We start from the raw sequence: 11,417 nt of genomic DNA on the forward strand, positions 1-11,417 counted from the left end.
AGCCCAAGCTCACACACAAGAATGTATCAGAAGGACTGCAATCCATATCTTCCAGACCCAAGAGTCAGCTCTCTATCTACTTGGTCATGCTGCCTCTCTTTTCTCCTCTTTGTGTCATCCCAGATCTTACCCACTCTTCCAGGCCCAGCTTACATCTCATACAACCCCTGATCTCACGCAACCCCTGAAGTCTTCCTTGACCAGTGCTCCAGCCATCATGGTTGGATGGAACTACCCAGATCAAACTCTTCATCTCTGAGATGAGGAGACAGAGAATGAAGGATAGACACAGATGAGCAGACCACCACTGGTATCCACAACCCTCCATGGTTATCTATCTTCCCATTGTCAAGAGATTTAAAGGACAGTTCCAGCAGGTTGGGTGGCAGATTTACTAGAAGACATGAAGAAGAGTTACACAGGATTAAGAAGTATGGATGGGTGGTAACACAAACTGGTGAAGGGAATAGAGCCATCTACTTCCTATGACCTTCACAGATCCATTAAAGTGTCATACTGACTAGGAATCCTCAGGGAAGACATTCACAGTCTGCAAGCCTATAGGCATTGCATGTACGGAAATAACACCAACAATAAATGAGAGTGATGAGAGCTAGCATTTATATAATGCTTTAAGATTTGCAGAGCACTTTGCAAATAATATTTCATTATCCTCACAACATCCCTGGGTAGTAGGGGCTATCATTATAGCTATTTTACAGATGAGGAAACTGAGGCAAACCGGGTAAGTGACTTACTCCAAGTCGCACCATTAGTAAGTGTCTGAGGCTAGAAATGAACTCAGGTCTTCCTAACTCCAGATCCAGGGCTCTATCCACTTCAAGACCTAGCTGTCATGAATATGAATACTTAGGTTGCCCAGATTTTAAGATAATTAAAATTTGCTTATAAAAATTATTTATGAAAAGCTAACAAAATATCACTGTATACCAGGGGTTTTAAGCCTGGAGTTCATGAATAGATTTCAGAAGTACATGAATTTGAATGGGAAATATACATTTATTTATTTACTTATTCATTTATTTTCTCTGGCCTCTAAGTGAACTTCAGCATTTCCTCCAATTATTTAAAAAGTTACCCCAAGAAAGGCTCATAGCCTTTCCCAGACAGTTAAAAGGATCCATGACACAAAAAGGTTAACACTACATACACACACATACACACTCACACACACACTGCATTCTCAAGTTAGTGTGCTGAAATGGGCCTGATCCTCTCACGTGCCTAGAAGATGCCTATGACCAAGACTAGTCATTGGTCTTCCATCATAAATAAATCATGGTTAAACATCCTTACTCTCCAATTCTCCATACATAGAAAAGGGCAGTAGTAGATTACATTACCTTGGGTTACTTTAGGACTTTTCTTCCCCCCCAGGCCTATGATTAAATATTTCACTACAAGAGGGGTAGGGGTCATGGGTCTCCTTCCTTCCTTCCTTCCACTCATTCTTGGTCATTATACTCTAGGCTCATTTTAGCCTGAACTCTCCACCCCAACTGGGATTTAATCAACAATTGTAATTAAGGCATTAAGCAACTTAGTTCCTCTTCATCTTTAAACTACTTTGCCAACATCATATAACTAATCCTCTCCCAGAGAAGTATAATATCATTATTCCCATTTCACAAATAGGGACACTGAAGGTAGAGAGACCTAATTTCCAGGTCAGAAAGCCACTTTGTTTTCTAGGGTGAAACACTGAATAAACACCTTTTGGTTTTTACCAATAGTTAAAAGGTTGACAAACAAACCAGAAATAGGAAATAGATGGCAATACCCAATTCTGTTTTCTCCCCATCAAATCTTCAAAGATAATGTGAGAAGTCTAGATTCAAACACAGCACTCAGAAATAAACTTTTGATATTCAAATCTACTCTAACAGGCAAAAATCACCTTAATTCAATTGTCTGCTCCAGTTCTTAACAATGTAGGATCCTAAGATCTAATCAATGGGGTAGTAATTACAGAGTCTATAATAGTCATAAACAAAGAATCAGTCAGCCCTAGAGTCATGAAGACAGTTTTCAAGCCCGGCTTCTGACTATGGGACCCTAAGCAAGTCACTTAAATTCTAAGAGTCCAAGGCAAATCCGTAAGACTATAAGTTGAGAAAGAGTAGCTGATCTGCATTGGTAAAGGGACTTCTCTTCAGCAATATAACCACAGGTCGTAGTGTTATTGTTGTTATATTTCTAATTTCATTGGGGTCCACTAACATGCAAATCACAGCCCCTCTCCAGGAATTGCTGTGGCCAATCATTTTTTTTAATCACCATCCTACAGTCAAGCTGTAGGACTCCAAGCTTAATAGGGTCTCCCAGGGTCCATCACTTCAACCTGCTTTCAGATTGGTAGGACATGTCAGAGCTTTGTCTCCATTGATGTAGCCCAAGGTGCCTTCTATCCCAAATGAGTCACCTGAGTTGGACTTGAGTGGATGGTGATAATAAAAATTAATAACAACAATAGTAATGGCTGACATGAATGTAGTATTTCACCATTTACTAAGTGCTTGCATATTGAACTCCAAAGAGTGAATAGCATCAATGAGGAAGATTAAGCATGGAGCATTCTGCCTGTTGTAAGGTAACGCCAAGGCAACTTCCCAAGGTTCAGAATGCCAGCATAGGCGCTCTCCATTTTATTCAGTGACAAATTAAGAACAGAGAGAATCAACATATAGCATAATTCAAAATACAGCATTTACCAAGTGTGATTTAATCAAGTAGTACCCCACCCCTGGACATTACATTCATTTAATCAATCACAAAATCCTTCTTCTAAATACTACTCCACCCCTCGGCTGTACATTCATTTAGTCCATCACAAAACCCCTCTTCTCAAATGGAGATTAGTTTCCAATCATAAGTAAAGTACATTCATTTGTTTAATCACAGAGCACAAAAAAGTCAAAAGTTCCCCACCCCTGGATCACAATTGAATCTACCCCAGAGTTACAACAAGCTTAAGCACAGCATTTAATACCCAAATGGAGGTCTTTTCTTCATCTAGACATGAGGCAAGTTCTCAGCAATCTTTGTTCCTGGGGAGACAAAGCTTAGCAAGGCCACAAGATACATTGTCAGTGTCTTCATTAATTCATTCTCTGTCTGCAGAACAATCCTAGGACCCCTGAAAACATTAGCAAAACCCCCTTCCAGGATTTCTGTGAACATACAACAAAAAAATCCTTGTTCAGGGCTTCTGAACCAACAGCAAGGTTCCAAGCCCTCTGCAACAACAGGACTGTCTTTCACCAGTGGACAAATCTGGCAAAACAACATCAAAACAGACAAAGTACCAGCATAACAGCCATGTCTCCTCAGTCTTTGGCAGCTCTAGGTAGCAGCTCTCAAAAATCCTGGGCAATTCAAAGTGGCCCTTAGCAATCCTCTCCGTCTCTCTCTGCCTCCAAAGGTGCTGCTTCCAAAAAGTTCTGCCTCTCTCTTTTCTTGTGTCTCTCTAAATTTACGTCACCAGCTCTACCCAGTTCAGCCCTCTCTTTTCACATCAACAAGTCCATCCCACAAGTGGGATTCACAAGCTCTGGGTTTTAACACAATAAATTTGAAAACCAAGACAATACAGGGGGATTTTTATATTCCATTACTACTACACCTATGTCCAGAATATAGTTTACCAAATTTTCCAGACTATCCATCTCATTCTGACACACTATTAACCTGTGCTGTAATACAAATATACTTAAGGTATATACTACAGGTTCTTCAGGTAAGTCTTAATTGCCAAACTGGAAGGTCCAGTCATCAGTCTTCAGGATTTCTCTGTAGTTGGGCTTTCTGGACCATATGTCACCTCTCCTTCCAGATACTTTCTCCTCTCTTGGTCCCTGTAAAACTGGTCTCTTCTGGTTTTCCTTCTATCCATATGGTCATTTTTTTCTCAATTTCCTTTTTCGGATCATCACTCCCATCCTGCCTTCTAACTCTGAGGGTGCCCCCAAGATTCCAAATTGGACCTTCTCAATATCTGCCCTTTCTCTTAGGGAATCTCATTAGTTCCCATGGATTCAGAAAATCATATATTTAGAGCTGAAAGTTCAAATGCCCGATTTCTTTATTTAAAGGTGAAGAAATGAAGACCAGGGAACCAAAGTGATCTACCCAGGTCGAACAGGTAGTGGTAGAACAGAAATTCGAACCTTTGTTCTCTTACTCCAAAACTGTTCCCACCTCAACACAGTGCCTCTCAATTATTACAAACAAACACACACACATATACACATACACACACACACACACACATATACACACATACACACTCACTCACATTGGTTTGGCGGGGCAGGGGAGTGAGGAAATCAATGGGACAAGAAAGATAAGGATTGAACTATACAATGTGGCAATTAAGAACTTCTGTTTGTATATGCACACATATGCGTATGTGTATGTATGTAGAAAGGGAACTTGGTATAGTGGATAGAGAGATGGCCTCCAAGCCAGGAAGAATGGGCTTAGAATGGAGTTCAAGTCTCACCTATAAGTCCTACTAGATATGTGACTAACCTCTCAGTACTCTAGGCCAGAAAGGTCAAACATAGGCTGCAGCCCAAGTAAGAGCAAACTACAATGGGGAAAGAAATATAATAGGACATAGCTGGTGCTAATATGCAGTTTTCTAAATCAAGATGAGGCCTGCAGGGATCCTTACATAAGGTTTAGTGGCCCACATTTCTTTCTGAGTTTGATAACACAGCCCTAAGCAACTCTCCAAAACTATAAATGGCACTGAAGGCAGAACCTGTATTGGTAGTGTGAATTAATTACTTCATCAGGAAGTTTCCTATACCAAAGAAATCCCAAGCACAAAAAGAAAATATCCAGGAAATGCATGATTAGAGGACCCTAGGAAAATCACAACTTCTGAGTGCCCCTGGAAGGCTTCTGAAGATGCTAAATTGCCCACCTGCTGAGGATATGCAGCTGATGGGCATTGGGAGAGGGAGTTAGCCCAGGGAAGCTCCCTATACCCATGAAATCCCAGATCCAACAACTGTGACAACAAAGAAATATGTGCTTAAAAAGAAGGCAGGGTAGCAAGGCAGCAAGAATGGAAGTTTGCTGTTTTTTTTTTTTAATGCACAGACCCTGAATTGTTCTTGGTCCTACTTGATGTGAAAGCCCCAAAGAGGAAAGCCTACCAGAACACCCGGATCACAAATTCACCAAAGTATATTTTGTTACAGCACAGGTTAACAGCCTGCTAAAATGAGATGGCCAGTTTGGAAAATCCTGCAAGCCACATTCGGAAAACAGGCAGGCCTTTTTACCCTGGATCTTCCCCACTGATACTATTTGCCATAATGGAATGTCTGCTAAGATGAGGAAAGGAACCTTTTGTGAAGCATAGAAAAGTGATCAAGTCATACACACTAGAAAAAAAATGTCTGGTAAATATGACTTTGAAAGCTTAGTATTGTGCACAGTTCATAGGGGTTAAAGTTACAAAAAGCATCAAAAGTCCAACCCTTCTCTTTTACAGGTAAAGAAACTTAGATCACACAGTTAGGTGACTTGCCCGGGGTCATGGAGGCAATAACATGGTCTAGTGGGTTGGGTACTGAATTTGGACATTAGAAGGCTTGGTTTCCTGGCCCAGCTGTTTCTCTCTAAGCCTCAGTTTCCCATTTGTAAAAAGAGGCAGTTCAGTGAGATGATTTCTGGGATCCATTCCAGTTCAAAGTCTACCAAAGAGCAGAGGCAGAAATAGAAGCCAGGTCTTCTGGCCCTTTTCCCTACCTTGGGCTGCACTGCTTCCCTTACAGCCTCCAAACTTGGTTTGACATGAAGACTCTAGAGATTTTCAGCTGAGGTGATCCTTCACCTATGTAGGTGAGGATGTATGCTTTTCATTACAACCCAACTCACATTTCTAGGGCAGGATAGAACACCTGTCCCCTATCCCTATTTCACAGATGATAAAGTAGACCCATGGAGAGACCTGAGAAGTAAGAACGAGAGACCAGTGATCACCCTTTTTGAAATGTGACTCAATCCACCAAACAATGGAGTCTCCCTTGACTATGTAAGTTATTATTAATATTATTAGTAATAATAACAGCTCACATTTCTATAGCAATTGATGGCTTGCCAATTACTTTCTTCACATCACCCTAGAGAGAAAGATGGTACGAATGTTATTCTACTTATTTCACAAATAAAGACACTGGGGCTGAGTGAGGTTGCAACTTCCCAAGAGTTGCCCAGATCTTGTTGGAGACAGGATTTGAACCAAGTTTCCCAATTTCAAAATCTACTACACTGGTATATTGTATTTCCTCTCACCGTTAATCAAAGCCTCAAAAGATCTCCTCAGCTAGATGCTCCTCCTGAGAGAGTAGTAACTTACATTAAATCCTCTTTCTGCCCTGGTCAATACTGTCCTGCTTCCAGGGGTAGCTTGGTGGTACAGTGAATAGAGCACTGGCCCTGGAGTCAGGAGGACCTGAGTTCAAATCTGGTCTCAGATACTTAACACAAAAACTAACTGTGTTACCTTGGGCAAGTCACTTAACCCCAAGTGCCCTCCAAAAAGCAAAAAGGAAAAAAAATACTGTCCTGCTTCCAGTTAAGATCACTTTTGCCACTCATGGTAGTTCCAGCCTACCATTTTGTAAAGCTTAAAACATTCCAAAGGAGACAGTGAGGCTATTGACTTTGTATAGTCCTCCCTCACTTAAATCTAGCTCACATGCTGTGGCATCACGTCCTTTGAGAAGGAAGAACAAACAATGACTTCTGCCACTCTGTTAGTATAGGCTACCCTACCAGGGTCACAGGTCACTCAGAGAAGAAGAGGTGGTCAATTGTGAAAGGTAGAAGACAGCTATGATATGGTGGGATGTTGGGGGATCTTGAGGGGAGGAACTTCCTTGGTGTCAAAAAAATGGTAGACTAGAAAAGAATACCTTTAGATGAACCCAAAGGTCAGGTAGTCCCTTTGTCCTACTTTTGTCCAGTTTTCCTGGACAAAGTTCAGAGGTACAGAACCGGTTCAAAGATTTTGAGTGCTTGGGGGTTCCTTCCAAAGCATAGTCCTGGAACAACTTACATACAAAACTAGACTTTTTTTTTCTTCTTTTTTTGGCCAGTGTTCCTTATGTACTCTCCAGGTGGGGCTCGGATCTGTTCCAAGAAAAGCTGGGAATGCTCTCTCTTCCTCCAGTCTCTAAGCTCCACAAGAGTCCTTAACCTCCTTTACAATTCATTTACCACTCATTTTTTATCACACATAATTTTCTGGAGTACACAATGGAGTACATAGTGTCAAATTTCTTCTTTTAAATCATTTGGGAAGGGGAAAATGGGCCAAACATTTCATTAAAGGTTCATGAAATATTAGAGCAGGGAGGAATCTTGGAGAAATCTAGGCCAACCCTTCTATTTCATTTGGTGAGGAAACTGAGACCCAAAGAGAGGGGAAGTAACTGCCAAGGTGACACAAAAGTAGGCTGAAACAAGAGTAGGAATTTGAACCCAGATCCTTGGACTACAAAGAGCCAGTTCTCTTTCCACTATACAAAGACACTTACTCCTTACTAAGTATATCCTATAAAAATTAAATTAACATCTTTGAAAATTTCATTACCTAAGCAAAATTAAAATGACGAATTTTATAGGCATCTTGACATTTAAAATAGTATGAGGGAAGCCCAAAAGGGCCTCCTCTAAGACCAAGTTATTGTACCCCAAGCATAAATAGTATTTTTGGCTTACAGTGGGTATCAATAAGTTAAGACACTCTCTGTAAGTGCAGTGGCACTATCTACATTAAAAGCTGGGTTGGTTTGTTTGTTTTTAATCACTTTAAGGTTTGCAAAACTCTTTGTCCACAGGATTTCACTGGGTCCTCACAAAAACCTAGGAGGTCTTTAGTTCCTAGAATTATGATGCCCATTTTACAGATGAGAAAATTGAGGTTCAGAGAAGAAAAAGAATCTGCCTATGCAAACTCCTCTAGTGAGAGGTGGGCATCCAGCCTCCTATCCCTGTCAGTATGCTGCTCAGGGACACTATATTGTGAACCAAATTGATAAAACACATCCACTTCAGTCCAGTAGCTGTCTTATGGCCATATCAGAAACAAAACCAAGTATTCATTAATGAGAATGCCACCTGGTTGGTTAGTAGTTGGTTAGTAGTTCATTCTGGAAGAGGACCAAAATGACATCACAATGTTATAGTCAAGTTGGTGTGTCTGACTGTGACAGATCAGACTAACAGGAGCCCTACTACAGGTAGGGCACAAATAGTCTATGAATATTCGGGTTGGATTTTCTAAATTTACGGATCTCCTTTAGTTTCTTTTGAACTACTTCACCTACTTTGGTTTGGAAAGGGCAGGAAAGAGTTTCTCAGGTTCACCAGCAGGAGTTAAGGAGATAAAAAAAGCAATGAGAAAAAAATCTCACATCCTTGTGAGCAACCAGGCACTATGATAAGCACTGAATTAATTTATTCATTATTAGTTAATTTATCAGACAACAAAGTAGAGCCCGGAAGACCTGGGTTCAAGGGTTACCTTTCTAATATCCTTGCTGTGAGATAAAGAAGGCAACAAGACCCTTTGTCAAGTAAGGAGGAGTGGCTGATCCACATAGGTGAAGGGCGTTTCCACACCAGGAACCCCCACACCAATGAAATCACAAGAATCCACTCCATATTCCACTTTAAAGTTTGCTGAAGTACTTGTTCCCATTTTACAGATGAGAAAACAGACTCCACTTGGTCAAGTAGGTTTTCTATCATCATAAAGTAAACGGATGTGTCTACAGCTAAGTGAGCGCCAGCCCTGGTACAACCTCAAAGTCGGCCCTTGGGAGCTTGGGCACTTTTCTGATTGCAAGCCTATACTTCTCATGATGATTAGTTTCTTAGAAGAGAGGCTGCAGCCACAGCTTTCCTTTACGGAAATCTGTGGTTACAATGGTCCAAACTTTAATTAAAGTTTAATGTTCGCAGCAAAGCTGTGAGCAGGGGAGAAATTTTGCAAAAGGCGCCGGGGCCATAGAGAATATCTTCTAGGTTCTCCCCAGCTGACACAATGAAACTCTCTTGACCTAATTTCCACACAATTGTTTTATCCAGCCCATAACTACTCTAACAACAGAGTAACAGCGGGTCACAACAAGGGGCTGGCACCGTCCAACCTCCCAGGGTTCCATTTCACTTTTTTTCAGCTTTCTTCCCATAAAGGAGAAAACTGCATACAACAGACATTTGCGTCTCCCCCCCCCCCCAAAAAAAAATCCATCCTTTCCTTAAGACCCTGGAAGATGGGAACTTGCCCACTTTGATTTTTCTGATTTTGACACTTTGGCATCTACAGATGCCCTCGCCAGCCTCCCAGCCCTGCTCTGAACCCACTTGGACACGACTGATCTTCACCATCCCTCCCACATTTAGTTGCAAGGTCATCCCAACAAACAGCATGGGAATCCCCCCCCCCCCAGTTTCATTTCACGCCCCCACTACAGCAGGAATTTACATTTCCCAAGCCAGCAGATCCCGACTGTCCTGATCTCCGCCCCCCTCACAGCACACAATGCCAACACGACAAGCGACCTGCACCGGGACCACTCTCCAGCACCTATGAGAAAGAGTTGCCACCTGGGCACACAGCACATTCAAGCACGCGTAGACGTACTCGTTCCTGCATGCACACACACATACCTGTACACCCATGCACTCCCACACCGGACCCCTCCCGGGACCCCGAGGGAGCATCAGGCAGTCCCGTCACTTACTTAAGAAAGTACCGCTGGCCGGTGGCGGTGAAGGTCATCTCCCAGCCGGGAGGCAGAGGCAGCTCATCCGTCACGTCGTAGGACTGCTGGCGGAGGTGCGCGTGCTGCTGCGCCGCGTTGGCCGCCGCCCCGGCCCCGGTGCCCAGCTGCAGGGAGGCGGGAGACGAGTGCGAGCGGACATGCTGGGCACCCCCGGCCACCGCGCCGCCGCCGCTGCTCAGCCGGGCCGGGTGACTGCCGGACGAATCGGTGCTGGACTGCCGGGAGTGCGAGCCGGAGTCGGGCTCCTTGAAGAACGACTCGGGCAGGATCTTCTTCCTCCAAGAGCTCGGCTTGGGATTCATCACCGAGTTGAAGAGCGCTTCGAGATCAGTATCGAGGTCCTGGGTGACGTGGATGACTTGCTGCCCCGGGGGCGGCAGAGGAGGGGGTACGGAAGCGGGATTCATGGTGTGCCTCCCGATCTTACACTCACTAACTCACACACACACCGAGCAGCAGGTTTATTAAAGGGGGCGGGAGCGGGGGCGGGGGCTGGCCTGGGGATCAGCCCCTAAAAATGAAAACTTCAGAGAGCAGATTTGGGGAGGAACGAGAAGGGGACCGATGCCCTCTCCGAGGATCCCAAGCAGACCTTCCTTCGCCAGTCAGCCCGACCCGGTGGGGGAGGGGAGGGGAAATCCTTGCCTCCTCGACAATTATGCAACTTTCCAGTGGCCAAGAAGTTCCCAGGAGAACAAGTTCGAGGAGAAGGAGGAGGGCGCTTGGAAGTGCAGATCAGGACGTGTTCCGGCTGCACAGTGTCGGGGGAGAGTTCGCGGCTTCCCGAGCCGACAGGGCCAGGACCGCCGAGCACTACAAGCCCCGAAGCTCCACTAAGGACTCGATCCTGGAGCGACCGAGCCCAAGGGAGCCTTGGCAGCCGGCCCAGGCCGAGCGGGCCAAGACGCAAACAGGGAGCCCGGCGCGCCGTCCGGATCCCAACTTGGCAAAGTCAGGTCTCGCAGCCAGACTCGGCTCCCGGGGCCTTGGGTTCCGTCGATCCTTCGGTTCGTCCGTCAGCTGCTCCCAGGCTTAGTTGTTTAGAGGCTGGGGGCAGAGTGAGAGTGGACCCAGGACCGGGATTTCCAGCTCGGGACTTGACTTCTGACCTGGCAGAGGGGTTTCCGTTTTCACATCCTCCGCTCCATCTACCCAGCATCAAGCTTGGATTATCCCGGAGCTGGAGGAGGAGGAAGAGAAAGAGGAGGAGGAGGAGACCGAGCGGCCGCTGCTGCTCCCGGACTGTCCCATAAACAAAGTTTAGGGAAAACTCCAACCCTCAGAAAAGGGGCGGAGCCGAAAGTTTAGTTCATGAATTATGCATGACCTCCGCGTCCAGAGACTGCCTGCCCCGTTCGCCCCTCCTCTTTCTCCTCCTCCTCCTCCTCCTCCTCCTCCTCCTCCTCCTCCTCCTTCTTCTCCTCCTTCTCCTTCTCCTCCTCCTAGGCTTCTGGTAGCCCTGGGCGTGATGGGTACTTTACTGGGTAAGAGGAGGCAAAATCCCCCCCGGAGGCGGAGCACCAGGCGTGGATGCAGCCGGAGGAGGAGGAGGAGGAGGAGGAGGAGGAGGAGAAAGAGGAGGGG

The 11,417-nt window shown here is 44.8% G+C and overlaps 1 protein-coding gene across 1 annotated transcript in view; it reads right to left on the reverse strand.

The window, feature by feature from the left end:
* Positions 1-11,146, reverse strand: part of WWTR1 (WW domain containing transcription regulator 1) — a 181,355-nt gene extending 170,209 nt beyond the window's left edge. The window contains exon 1 of the mRNA XM_069104730.1: positions 9,792-11,146. Within this exon, the coding sequence (XP_068960831.1) occupies positions 9,792-10,240 (449 nt within the window). The 5' untranslated portion in view covers positions 10,241-11,146. The remainder of the gene's footprint in view (positions 1-9,791) is intronic.
* Between the last annotated feature and the right edge of the window lie 271 nt (positions 11,147-11,417).

This window comes from Petaurus breviceps, unplaced genomic scaffold (genome assembly GCF_028583685.1).
Source record: "Petaurus breviceps papuanus isolate PSGF00001 unplaced genomic scaffold, PetGlider_PUasm1.0 688, whole genome shotgun sequence".
NCBI lineage: Eukaryota > Metazoa > Chordata > Mammalia > Diprotodontia > Petauridae > Petaurus > Petaurus breviceps.